Source organism: Oncorhynchus nerka, linkage group LG4 (assembly GCF_034236695.1).
Source record: "Oncorhynchus nerka isolate Pitt River linkage group LG4, Oner_Uvic_2.0, whole genome shotgun sequence".
Classification (NCBI taxonomy): Eukaryota; Metazoa; Chordata; class Actinopteri; order Salmoniformes; family Salmonidae; genus Oncorhynchus; species Oncorhynchus nerka.
This window is the reverse complement of record NC_088399.1, coordinates 23,433,301-23,448,097: the sequence shown is the minus strand read 5'-3', so window position 1 is coordinate 23,448,097 and position 14,797 is coordinate 23,433,301. Positions and strand designations below refer to the sequence as shown.

The 14,797-nt window shown below is 44.4% G+C and overlaps 1 protein-coding gene across 2 annotated transcripts in view; it reads right to left on the bottom strand.

Annotated features, from left to right (window-relative positions):
• The window catches only part of LOC115120737 (fibrinogen C domain-containing protein 1-like), a 241,946-nt gene that overhangs the window by 160,423 nt on the left and 66,726 nt on the right, over window positions 1-14,797 (bottom strand). For both annotated transcript variants that reach the window (XM_029649730.2, XM_029649723.2), the window contains one exon: window positions 3,115-3,274. In XM_029649730.2, coding sequence (XP_029505590.1) covers window positions 3,115-3,274 — 160 coding nt within the window. The remainder of the gene's footprint in view (window positions 1-3,114; window positions 3,275-14,797) is intronic.

The following is a 14,797-nucleotide window of genomic DNA, read 5'->3' as shown; positions in this document are numbered from 1 at the left end:
TCGGTATCGGCTTTAATGGTCCTCCAATAATCGGTATCGGTCTCGGTTTTGAAAAATCATAATCGGTCGACCTCTAACCTGCATCCGTAATGGGTCAGCAGTCAAACGACCACCACTCATCACTGTCAAACGCTCCCTAAAACACTTCAGCGAGCAGGCCTTTCTAATTGAATTGGCCCGGGTATCCTGGAAGGATATCGACCTCATCCCGTCAGAGGATGCCTGGTCATTCTTTAAAAGTGCCTTCCTCACCATCTTAAATAAGTATGCCACTTTCAAAAAATGTAGAACCAGGAACAGATATAGCCCTTGGTTCTCTCCAGACCTGACTGCCCTTGATGAGCACGAAAACATCCTGTGGTGTTCAGCATTAGCATTGATATGCTTTTCAGGGAAGTTAGGAACCAATATACACAGGCAGTTAGGAAAGCTAAGGCTAGTTTTTTCAAGCAGAAATTTGCATACTGTAGCACAAACTCAAAAAGTTCTGGGACACTGTAAAGTCCATGGAGAAAAAGTGCATCTCCTCCCAGCTGCCCACTGCACTGAGGCTAGGAAACACTGTCACCACCGATATATCCACGATAATTGAGAATTTCAATAAGCATTTCTCTATGGCTGGCCATGCTTTGCACCTGGCTACCCCTACCCCGGTCAACAGCCCTGCACTCCCCAAAGCAACTCGCCCAAGCCTCCCCGATTTCTCCTTCACCCAAATCCGGATAGCTGAAAGAGCTGCAAAATCTGGACCGCTACAAATCAGTTGGGCAAGACATTCTGGACCCTCTCTTTTTAAAATGATCTGCCGAAATTGTTGCAACCCTTATCACAAGCCTGTTCAACCTCTCTTTCGTATCGTCTGAGATTCCCAAACATTTGAAAGCTGCAGCGGTCATCCCCCTCTTCAAAGGGGGAGACACTCTAGACCCAAACTGCTACAGACATATATCTATCCTACCCTGCCCTTTTAAGGTCTTCGAAAGCCAAGTTAACAAACCGAATCATTTCGAATCTCACTGTACCTTCGCCGCTATGCAATCTGGTTTCAGAGCTGGTCGGGGGTGCACCTCAGCCACGCTCAAGGTCCTAAATTATATCATAACCGCAATCGATAAGAGACAATACTGTGCAGCCATATTCATTGACCTGGCCAAGGCTTTCGACTCAATAACCACATTCTTAATGGCAGACTCAACAGCCTTGGTTTCTCAAATGATTGCCTCGCCTGGTTTACCAACTACATCTCTGATAGAGTTCAGTGTGTCAAATCGGAGGGCCTGTTGTCCGGACCTCTGGCAGTCTCTATGGGGGTGCCACAGGATTCAATTCTTGGCCCGACTCTCTTCTCTGTATACATCAATGATGTCGCTCTTGCTGCTGGTGATTCTCAAATCCACCTCTACGCAGACAACACCATTCTGTATACTTCTGGCCGTTCATTGGACACTGTGTTAACAACCCTCCAGGCAAGCTTCAATGCCATACGACTCTCCTTCCGTGGCCTCCAATTGCTCTTAAATACAAGTAAATCTAAATGCATGCTCTTCAACCGATCACTGCCTGCACCTGTCCGCCCGTCCAGCATCACTACTCTGGACGACTCTGACTTAGAATATGTGGATAACTACAAATACCTATGTGTCTGGTTAGACTGTAAACTCTCCTTCCAGACTCACATTAAGCATCTCCAATCGGCTTCCTATTTCGCAACAAAGCATCCTTCACTCATGCTGCCAAACATACCCATATAAACATACCCATCGTAAAACTGACCATCCTACCGATCCTCGACTTCGGCGATGTCATTTATAAAATAGCCTCCAACACTTAACAAATTGTATGCAGTCTATCACAGTGCCATCCGTTTTGTCACCAAAGCCCCATATACTACCCACCACTGCGACCTGTACGCTCTCGTTGGCTGGCCCTCGCTTCTCTCTCGTCGCCAAAAACACTGGCTCCAGGTCATCTACAAGTCTCTGCTAGGTAAAGTACCGCCTTATCTCAGCTCACTGGTCACCATAGCAGCACCCACTCGTAGCACACGCTCCAGCAGGTATATCTCACTGGTCACCCCCAAAGCCAATTCATCCTTTGGCCGCCTTTCCTTCCAATTCTCTGCTGCCAAGGACTGGAACGAACTGCAAAAATCACTGAAGCTGGAGACTCATATCTCCCTCACTAGCTTTAAGCACCAGCTGTCAGAGCAGCTCACAGATCACTGCACCTATACATAGCCAATCTGTAAACAGCCCATCCAACTACCTCATCCCCATACTGTATTTATTTATTTATCTTGCTCCTTTGCACCCCAGTATCTCTCCTTGCACATTCATCTTCTACACATCTACTATTCCAGTGTGTAATTGCTATATTGTAATTACTTCGCAACCATGGCCAATTTATTGCCTTAACTCCCTTATCTTACCTAATTTGTACTCACTGTATATACTTTTTCCCCCTTTTTTCCCTACTGTATTACTGACTGTATGTTTGTTTATTCCATGTGTAACTCTGTGTTGTTGTATGTGTCGAACTGCTATGCTTTATCTTGGCCAGGTCGAAGTTGCAAATGAGAACTTCTTCTCAACTAGCCTACCTGGTTAAAAGGTGATTTAAAAAATATATATTTACATACTGTACTGTATATTCAACACTCATGCATTCAACACCAGCACCAAGGGTAATGAGGTAATATTCATCTCTGCCACTGGCAGATAGAGATACAGTACTATATTGAATAACACAGAGAACTATAGAGTATGTCTACAGGAAGACAGAGACAGACACATATGAAGACACAGAGACACACACACATAGACATATGCATGAATGGCAGACAGACAGACAGACACTTACATAACCAGCCAGTTAGCTACATAACCAGACAGCCACACAGTCAGCCAGCCAGCCAATCAGCTAGCCACAAAGCCAGCCAGCCAGCCGGCCACATAGCCAGCCAGCCGGCCACATAGCCAATCAGCCGGCCACATAGCCAGCCAGCCGGCCACATAGCCAGCCAACCTACTGGCCGGCCACATAGCCAGTCAGCCACATTACTAGCCAGCAAGCCAGCCAGCTAGCCAGACATGGACAGACAGCTATCAGACTTACCATTGGCACAGCCTTTGAGACGAGCCCCTCTGACCGGTGCTCTCTGTAGGTCAGCCTTGACCCGAGCCTTCAGTCCCCCTGTCTCCTTCTGCATGGAGCTGAGAGCATCGCTCACAGTGTTCACCACCTTCACCATGTTGATTTGGCTCTCAGACAGTAGCTGCAATACACACAGTATTAACCATTAGTTAACCCCAACTTGTGGACTTAAGTGATGTTGTGCAGTTTGTTGCTAACGTTACTTTGCTACCTTGCTACCTGCCACTTTGCTACCTGCTACTGTTTTTACTTTTTAATTACCGTTTTAGATTTATTAATTTTTTCCTCATTAACTTTTTTCATTAAGCTTTTTCTCCCCGGTCGCTTTATCTGGGCATGGTTCAACAGGACCTCCACCAACTGAAGCTGTAGTAACATTAACATTATGCCTTCTAATTGCAGTCGCTGTAATCATAATATGCAAGAGAATGATTGCCTTTTGGTTAGGATATCTGTGCTGCAAGCTCAGCTTCAGATGCAATGGTTAGGCAAGAGAAATTTAAGTGTAGGAAAGGATGAAACAGCGTGTCTGTGCCACCAATAAGTACAAATAGTAGTATAAATCCCCCCGCACAGTTCACACAGCCGGACATTTTTCTCATGGCTTCTGGAAGGAAATGCTGTAGGAGTCCTCAAACGGTGTCGCTCATTCAGCCAACAGAAACTTTCAACCGGTTCTCTCCATTAAGCAACGAGTCGGAGTCAGAGGCCGAGCCTTCTCTGGTCTCGCCTCCACCCGTTACTGGGTCTGAGACGCCGAAGCCTCCCACCATTAGCTTTGACAAATTGAAAACCCTAGTCATTAGTGACTCCATTACCCGCAATATGAGACTAAAAAGAATAATCCAGCGATCGTACACCATTTACCAGGGGGCTACACTGAAGATGGTGCTGGCTAAGGCTAAAACTGGCGACTGTAGAGAGTATAGGGATATTGTTATCCACGTCGGCACTAACAATGTTAGGATGAAACAGTCAGAGGTCATCAAGCGCAACATAGGTTCAGCGTGTAAATCAGCTAGAAAGATGTGTCGGCATTGAGTAATTGTCTCTGGCCCCCTCCCAGTTAGGGGGAGTGATGAGCTCTACAGCAGTCTCACAACTCAATCACTGGTTGAAAACTGTTTTCTGCCCCTGTAGATAATTGGCCCTCTTTCTGGGACTCACCCACAAACAGGACCAAACCTGGCCTGCTGTGGAGTGATGAACTCCATACTACACAAGCTCCGACGCTCGTCGGATGTGGCACGGCTTGCAAACTATTACAGACTACAAAGGAATGCTGCCCAGTCACACGAGCCTACCATACGAGCAAAATCACTTCTATGCTCGCTTGGAGGCAAGCAACACTGAGGCATGCATGACTGTGTTATCACGCTCTCCGTAGCTGACGTGAGTAAGACCTTTAAGGTTAAAGAACTACCCATTCCGGATCCGGGAGAATTTTCATCAACTACACTAATTAGCATAACGCAACGGTCAAAAAATATTACTAGGAAATATTCATATTCATGAAATCACAAGTGAAATATAGTGAAACACTGCTTAGCCTTTTGTTAATCACCCTGTCATCTCAGATTTTGAAATGATGCTTTACAGCCAAAGCAAGACAAGTGTTTGTGTAAGTTTATCGATAGCCTAGCATAGCATTATGTCCAGCTAGCAGCAGGAAGCTTGGTCACGAAAATCAGAAAAGCAATAAATCGTTTACCTTTCATGAGCTTTGGATGTTTTCACTCAAGAGACTCCCAGTTAGTAAACAGCAAATGTTCCTTTTGTTCCATAAAGATGATTTTTATAGCCGTTTCTTGTACACGTTTTGTTGAGACATCCACCGGAAATTGCGGTCACGACAATGCCGAAAAAACCTCCAAATTAGGTCCATAATATCGACAGAAACATGGCAAAAGTTTTTTATAATCAATCCTCAAGGTGTTTTTCAAATATCTATTCGATAATAATACCGGGACAATTGTCTTTTCAGTAGGAGCGAGAGGAACAATGGCCGCCTTTGTCTGAGAGCCACCACCTGACCACTTACGCAATGTTGTCGTTCACGCTCATTTTTCAAAATAAAAGCCTGAACCTATGTCTAGTGGCTGTAGACACATTAAGGAAGCCATATTAGGGAAGCCATAGAAAAAGGAATCTGTTTGATATCCCTTTCAATGGGCAATAGGGATGCATAGGAACACAGGGGTTTCAAAATATGAGTCACTTCCTGATTGGAGTTTTTCTCAGGCTTTCGCCCATACTCACAGACAATACAGTTTTGGAAACTTTAGAGTGTTTCCTATCCTAAGCTGTCAATTATATGCATATTCTAGCATCTGTTCCTGAGAAATAGCCTGTTTACTGTTTACCGTAGCCCTCACGTCCGTAGCCATGAAGTGCTTTGAAAGGCTGGTAATGGCTCACATCAACACCATGATCCCAGAAACCCTAGACCCCACTCCAAATTGCATACCGCCCAAACAGATCTACAAGAGCAATCTCTATTGCTCTCCACACTGCCCTTTCCACCTGGACAAAAGGAACACCTATGTGAGAATGCTGTCTATTGACTACAGCTCAGCGTTCAACACCATAGTACCCTCAAAGCTCATCACCAAGCTAAGGATCCTGGGACTAAACACCTCCCTCTGCAACTGGATCCTGTACATCCTGACAGGCCGCCCCCAGGTGGTGAGGGTAGGTAGCAACACATCTGCCACGCTGATCCTCAACACTGGACCTCCCCGGGGGTGCGTGCTCAGTCCCCTCCTGTACTCCCTGTTCACCCACGACTGCAAGGCCAGTCACGACTCCAACCCCATCATTAAGTTTGCTGACGACACAACAGTAGGCCTGATCACCGACAATGATGAGATAGGGAGGAGGTCAGAGACCTGGCCGGGTGGTGCCAGTACATCACTGGGGCAAAGCTGCCTCTCATCCAGGACCTCTACAACAGGAGGTGTCAGAGGAAGGCCCTAAAAATTGTCAAAGACCCCAGCTACCCCAGTCATAGACTGTTCTCTCTACTACCACATGGCAAGTGGTACCGGAGTGCCAAGTCTAGGACAAAAAGGCTTCTCAACAGTTTTTACCCCCAAGCCATAAGACTCCTGAAAAGGTAACCAATGATTACCCGGACTATTTGCATTGTGTGCCCTTTAAAGATACCTATGTATCGTAGAAATGTATTTCTGCTGTTGTTTTATTTCTATACTTACCTACACACACACACACACACACATACCTTTTTTTTACACAATTGGTTAGAGCCTGTAAGTAAGGTATTGTTGTATTCGGCGCACGTGACAAATTAAATTTGATTTGATTTGAGTTAGTGCTAAACACGGCTGCTAGAATCTTGACAATATCCCAAAAATGTGATCATATAACTCCAGTGCTAGCCTCTCTACACTGGCTTCCTGTTAAGGCTTGGGTTGATTTCAAGGTTTTACTGCTAACCTACAAAGCATTACATGGGCTTGCTCCTACCTATCTTTCCGATTTGGTCCTGTCGTACATACCTACACGTCCGCTACGGTCACAAGACGCAGGCCTCCTTATTGTCCCTAGAATTTCAATGTTTCTCATTGGCTGTAGATTGGCCCCCACCATGGAGCAGCGGACCAGACCTGTGTACCTCTGATATAAGCCAATATCCCCAGCATGCTGCCCGCTGATTGGATTAGAGAAAAGAGCCAGAGCCCATTGGAATGATAAATGAGGTTTCAGGAGAGAATAAATTAAGAAATCTCTCTAACTGTTTCTGTTGTTAACTTCTACCTCTTTACGTCTTTACTTGCTGCTCTGTTCATCAATGCTGTGCACATTACCTAGCTCATCCTGTGCTACTTGGCCAGCAGCTATATGGCCGGGTGTTGGGTACAGACACACGCAAGCACACACATACACACACGATGCAGCGGTCTAAGGCACTGCATCACAGGGCTAGCTGTGTCACTACAGATCCTGGTTTGATACCAGGCTGTGTGGCAGTCAGCCGCGACCGGGAGACCCATGAAGTGGTGCACAATTCGCCCAGCGTCATCTGGGTTAGGGGAGGTTTTGGCCGGCCGGGATGTCCTTGTCCCATTGCACTCTAGCGAGTTCTGTGGTGGGGGCCGGGGCACATACACGGTGACATGGTCGACAGGTGTACAGTGTTTCCTCCAACACATTGGTGCGACTGGCTTCCGGGTTAAACAGGCATTGTGTCAAGAAGCAGTGCAGCTTGGTGGGGTTGTGTTTCGGGGGACGAACGTGTCTCGACCTTCGCCTCCCCGAGTCCATACGTGAGTTGCAGCGATGGGACAAGACTGTAACTATCAATTGGATACCACGAAATTTAGGAGAAAAAGGGGTAAAAAAATAATAATAATAATATACTAAAAAGAAAAAAATTGCTGACGAGTAGGTAAACCACCACTTCCCTCTGTATTATTGGCCAATGAGAATTCATTGGAAAATAAACTGGACGATCTACGATTAAGACTATCCTACCAATGGAACATTAAAACTGTAATATCTTATGTTTCACCAAGACATGGCTGAGCAACGACACAACAACTTCCGGCGCCGACAGAGATGGCCGCCTCGCTTCGCGTTCCTAGGAAACTATGCAGTTTATTGTTTTTTTACGTGTTATTTCTTACATTAGTACCCCAGGTCATCTTAGGTTTCATTACATACAGTCGAGAAGAACTACTGAATATTAGATCAGCGTCAACTCACCATCAGTACGACCAAGAATATGTTTTTCGCGACGCGGATCCTGTGTCCTGCCTTTCAAACAGGACAACGGAATGGATCCCATGCAGCGACCCAAAAAAACGACTCCGAAAAAGAGGGAAACGAGGCGGTCTTCTGGTCAGACTCCGGAGACGGGCACACCGTGCACCACTCCCTAGCATTCTTCTTGCCAATGTCCAGTCTCTTGACAACAAGGTTGATGAAATCCGAGCAAGGGTAGCATTCCAGAGGGACATCAGAGACTGTAACGTTCTTTGCTTCACGGAAACATGGCTCACTGGAGAGACGCTATCCGAGGCGGTGCAGCCAACGGGTTTCTCCACGCATCGCGCCGACAGAAACAAACATCTTTCTGGTAAGAAGAGGGGCGGGGGCGTATGCCTTATGGCTAAAGAGATATGGTGTGATGAAAGAAACATACAGGAACTCAAATCCTTCTGTTCACCTGATTTAGAATTCCTCACAATCAAATGTAGACCGCATTATCTACCAAGAGAATTCTCTTCGATTATAATCACAGCCGTATATATCCCCCACCCTACCTGACACCCTAGACCCACTCCAATTTGCTTACCGCCCAAATAGGTCCACAGACGATGCAATCTCAACCACACTGCACACTGCCCTGCCCTCCAGGACACCTACACCACCCGATGTTACAGGAAGGCCATAAAGATCATCAAGGACATCAACCACCCGAGCCACTGCCTGTTCACCCCGCTATCATCCAGAAGGCAAGGTCAGTACAGGTGCATCAAAGCTGGGACCGAGAGACTGAAAAACAGCTTCTATCTCAAGGCCATCAGACTGTTAAACAGCCACCACTAACATTGAGTGGCTGCTGCCAACACACTGACACTGACACTGACTCAACTCCAGCCACTTTAATAATAGGAATTGATGGGAAATGATGTAAATATATCACTAGCCACTTTAAACAATGCTACCTTATATAATGTTACTTACCCTACACTATTCATCTCATATGCATACGTATATACTGTACTCTATATCATCGACTGCATCCTTATGTAATACATGTATCACTAGCCACTTTAACGATGCCACTTTGTTTACATACTCATCTCATATGTATATACTGTACTCGATACCATCTACTGTATCTTGCCTATGCTGCTCTGTACCATCACTCATTCATATATCCTTATGTACATATTCTTTATCCCCTTACACTGTGTATAAGACAGTAGTTTTGGAATTGTTAGTTAGATTACTTGTTGGTTATTACTGCATTGTCGGAACTAGAAGCACAAGCATTTCGCTACACTCGCATTAACATCTGCTAACCATGTGTATGTGACAAATACAATTTGATTTGATTTGATTTGATTTGAGCTGGCTGGCTTCTCCATGCATCGGCAGGAGCTAGACGGGGGGGGGGGGTCTATTTGTCAAGAACTGCTGGAGCATGATGTCTAATTGTATTGCTCACCTGAGGTAGAATACCTCATGATAAGCTGTAGACCACTCTATCTACCAAGACAGTTCTCATCTATATTATTCGTAGCCATCTATTTACCACCACAAAACGATGCTGTATAAGGCCATAAGCAAACAAGAAAATGCTCATCCAGAAGCTGTGCTGCTAGTGGCCGGGGACTTTAATGCAGGAAAACTTAAATCCATTTTACCTCATTTCTACCAGCATGTCACATGTGCAACCAGAGGAAAAAAACTCTAGACCACCTTTACTCCACAAACAGAGATGGATAGAAAGCTCTCCCTCACCCTCCATTTGGCAAATCTGAACATAATTCTATCCTCCTGATTCCTGCTTACAAGCTAAATATAAAGCAGGAAGTACCAGTGACTCGCTCTGTACGGAAGTGGTCAGATGACGTGGATGGTACGCTACAGGACTGTTTTGCTAGCACAGACTGGAACATGTTCCGGGATTCATCCAATGGCATTGAGGAGTATACCACCTCAGTCACCGGCTTCATCAATAACTGCATCGACGACGTCGTCCCCACAGTGACCGTAGATACATTTTCCAACAAGAAGCCAGGGATTACAGGTAACATCCGCACCGACCTATAGGCTAGATCTGCCGCTTTTAAGCCTTGTGTGGTGTTCGGGTCTGTGGGACACATTTTCAATGTTAACTTAAAGAAAAATGATACAATTAATTATTTTTTCAACCTGAGACTCATTGATCTTTCTGTGAATAACATGTAAAATAACACATTTTAATTGAGTGCACACTGTGCACCCCCTACACATTTATGGTGTTTGTGTCCACTAATATACTAATACAATATTTCGATATATTGTTTAAAAAAAATCAGTATTTTCCCCCAGCCAGGTGCAAATTGGGGGAGGGACACAACAAATAATTAGCTTTTAATGTGTGGCTCCTTACCGGCAAAAATAATCTCTGCTCAGAGGGCCTTAGAAAAAATGTTTGAGGAGAGAGAAGTTACTGTGGAAGGAGTGTCTTCCACTTTGGAAGATGAAGAATTTTCCGAACATGTCTCTGTCAATTCGGAGTCTGACAGTGAGTTGGAAGAAGAGGATGAGATTGACCCTCAGCCAGCCCCTCATCAGCAGCCTGCAGGAGGAGAAATATGGATGTCAACATTTTTTAAAATTGAATGGTCTTCTTGCCCAAGGAATGAGCCACCCCGCATGGATCATGCAACCAGGGCCGATGCGAATGACGGTTACTCATGTGCAGGACATAAAGTATTATTTTGAACTGTTCATCGTAGACACGATACAGAAAATCATTCAGGATTGCACTCATTTGGAGGGAAGGCATGTTTTTGGAAAGGGATGGAAGGAGATGGACCAAACTCATTTACATGCATACTTTGGGCTTCTTATCCTTGCTGGTATTTTCAGATCCAATGGGGAATCCACAAAACTTTTCCGTGCAACAATGTCTCTGGAATACATCCACATTATTTCCAGGATTATCCGCTTCAATAACAGAGACACCAGACCAGCTTGGCATCAGAGAGACAAGCTAGCTGCAATCAGGTCAGTGTGGAACAAGTGGGTGGACCACATTCCCCTGTTTTACAACCCTGGGCCCAACGTTACTATTGATGAGCAGCTTATGTTATTTAGAGGCCAAGGCCCCTTCAGGCAGTACATACCGTCTAAACCCGCAAAATATGGAATAAAGATCTGGGTTGCCTCTGATGCTGCTTCATCGTATGCGTGGAACTTGCAAGCGGTCTAAGGCACTGCATCTCAGTACTTGAGTCGTCACTACAGACACCCTGGTTCGAATCCAGGCTGTATGACAACCGGCCGTGATTGGGAGTCTCATAGGGCGGCACACAATTGGCCCAGCATCGTCCGGGTCTGGCCGGTGTGGGCCTCAATGTAAATAAGAATTTGTTCTGAACTGACTTGCCTAGTTAAATAACGGTTAAATAAAAAATAAAATATGGGGAAGCCAGATGAGGGAGCACCTGAGAAGAACCAAGGGATGCAGGTTGTCCTGGACGTGACACAGGGACTCAGTGGCCACAAAATCATATGCAATAACTTTTTAACTTTGCAAAAGCTGGGACAGGAGCTCTTCAAGATGAAGCTGACGATGGTAGAATAGTACAAAAACAAGCCAGATCTCCCACCTCAACACTTAAATGCACAGGAACAGGCCTATCAATACCTCTATGTTTGTGTTTATGGCCGACACGTCCCTAGTGTCCTACGTGCTAAAGAAAAGCAAAAATGTGGTACTCATGAGTACGCTGAATAGGGATGGGAGAATATGTGGCAGAAATAATAATGGATTACAAAGGAGAGGTGGACAAATTTAGACAAGCTGGTGATTGGCTACAGCTGCAAAAGAAGATCCCTACACTGGACACTTGTGATATTCTTCAACATCTAGGACATCTCGGCATACAACGCGTTTGTAATCTGGATGGCGTTGAACCCAGATTGGAACAGAGGGAAGCTCCAGAGGTGACAACTCTTTCTCAAGTTCCTGGGCAAGGCACTGGTAAGACCTCAAATCCAGATGATGCAACATATCCCAAGGGCCCCAGCTTCTGCAGCCATTGTGAGTAGGATTCAAGAGGAGGATGCTGGTGAGCCATCAGCCGACCCACAGAAACAGCAACTCCAATACCGGAATTAAGTGTGAGTAATGGTGTTGCATGTATGTGTGTGTGTGTCTGACTCTCCTACCGTGGCTTGCTATAACTACACTACTGGTCAAAAGTTTTACTCATTCAAGGGTTTTTCTTTGTTTTTACTGTGTTCTACATTGTAGACATCAAAACAATGAAATAACACATATGGAATCATGTAGCAACCAAAAAAGTGTTAAACAAATCAAAATATATTTTACATTTGAGATTCTTCAAAGTAGACACTCTTTGCCTTGATGACAGATTTGCACACTCTTGGCATTTTCCCAACCAGCTTTACCTGGAATGCTTTTCCAACAGGCTTGAAGGAGTTACCGCATATGCTGAGCACTTGTTGGCTGCTTTTCAACTCACTCTGCATTCCAACTCATCCAAACCAGCTTGGCGGTCGGAACCAAAAATATCCAATTTGGACTCCAGACCAAAAGACACATTTCCACCGGTCTAATGTCCATTGCTCGTGTTTCTTGGCCCAAGCAACTCTCTTCTTCTTATCGGTGTCCTTTAGTAGTGGTTTCCTTGCAGCAATTTGACCATGAAGGCATGATTCACACAGTCTCCTTTGAAAGGTTGATGTTGAGATATGTCTGTTACTTGAATTTCTGAGGCTGGTAACTCTAATGAACTTATCTGGGACTTCCATTCCTGTTCCTACATTTGGGACTTCCATTCCTGTGGCAGTTCTCGTGAGAGCCAGTTTCATCATGGTGATTGATGTTTTTTGCGACAGCACTTGAAGAAACTTTAAAAGTTCTTGTAATGTTCCGTATTGACTGACCTTTATGTCTTAAAGTAATGATGAACTGTCATTTCTATTTGCTTATTTGAGCAGTTCTTGCCATAATATGGACTTGGTCTTTAACCAAATAGGGCTATCTTGTGTATACCCCCCTACCTTGTCACAACACAACTGATTGGCTCAAACTCATTAATAAGAAGGAAAGAAATTCCACAAATGAACTTTTAAGAAGGCACACCTGTTAATTGAAATGCATTCCAGTTGACAACCGCATGAAGCTGGTTGAGAGAATGCCAAGAGTGAAAAAAGTTAGGTAAAGGGTGGCTATTTGAATAATCTCAAATATTAAATATATTTTCATTTGTTTAACACTTCTTTGGTTATTACATGATGCCATATGTGTTATTTCATAGTTTTGATGTCTTCACTATTATTCTACAATGTAGAAAAGAGAAAAAATAAAGAAAAACCCTTGAATGAGAAGATGTTCTCAAATCTTTGAGCGGTAGTGTATACAGTGCCTTGCGAAAGTATTCGGCCCCCTTGAACTTTGCGACCTTTTGCCACATTTCAGGCTTCAAACATAAAGATATAAAACTGTATTTTTTTGTGAAGAATCAACAACAAGTGGGACACAATCATGAAGTGGAACGACATTTATTGGATATTTCAAACTTTTTAACAAATCAAAAACTGAAAAATTGGGCGTGCAAAATTATTCAGCCCCTTTACTTTCAGTGCAGCAAACTCTCTCCAGAAGTTCAGTGAGGATCTCTGAATGATCCAATGTTGACCTAAATGACTAATGATGATAAATACAATCCACCTGTGTGTAATCAAGTCTCCGTATAAATGCACCTGCACTGTGATAGTCTCAGAGGTCCGTTAAAAGCGCAGAGAGCATCATGAAGAACAAGGAACACACCAGGCAGGTCCGAGATACTGTTGTGAAGAGGTTTAAAGCCGGATTTGGATACAAAAAGATTTCCCAAGCTTTAAACATCCCAAGGAGCACTGTGCAAGCGATAATATTGAAATGGAAGGAGTATCAGACCACTGCAAATCTACCAAGACCTGGCCGTCCCTCTAAACTTTCAGCTCATACAAGGAGAAGACTGATCAGAGATGCAGCCAAGAGGCCCATGATCACTCTGGATGAACTGCAGAGATCTACAGCTGAGGTGGGACACTCTGTCCATAGGACAACAATCAGTCGTATATTGCACAAATCTGGCCTTTATGGAAGAGTGGCAAGAAGAAAGCCATTTCTTAAAGATATCCATAAAAAGTGTTGTTTAAAGTTTGCCACAAGCCACCTGGGAGACACACCAAACATGTGGAAGAAGGTGCTCTGGTCAGATGAAACCAAAATGGAACTTTTTGGCAACAATGCAAAACGTTATGTTTGGCATAAAAGCAACACAGCTCATCACCCTGAACACATCATCCCCACTGTCAAACATGGTGGTGGCAGCATCATGGTTTGGGCCTGCTTTTCTTCAGCAGGGACAGGGAAGATGGTTCAAATTGATGGGAAGATGGATTGAGCCAAATACAGGACCATTCTGGAAGAAAACCTGATGGAGTCTGCAAAAGACCTGAGACTGGGACGGAGATTTGTCTTCCAACAAGACAATGATCCAAAACATAAAGCAAAATCTACAATGGAATGGTTCAAAAATAAACATATCCAGGTGTTAGAATGGCCAAGTCAAAGTCCAGACCTGAATCAAATCGATAATCTGTGGAAAGAACTGAAAACTGCCGTTCACAAATGCTCTCCATCCAACCTCACTGAGCTCGAGCTGTTTTGCAAGGAGGAATGGGAAAAAATGTCAGTCTCTCGATGTGCAAAACTGATAGAGACATACCCCAAGCGACTTACAGCTGTAATCGCAGCAAAAGGTGGCGTGACAAAGTATTAACTTAAGGGGGCTGAATAATTTTGCACGCCCAATTTTTCAGTTTTTGATTTGTTAAAAAAGTTTGAAATATCCAATAAATGTCGTTCCACTTCATGATTGTGTCC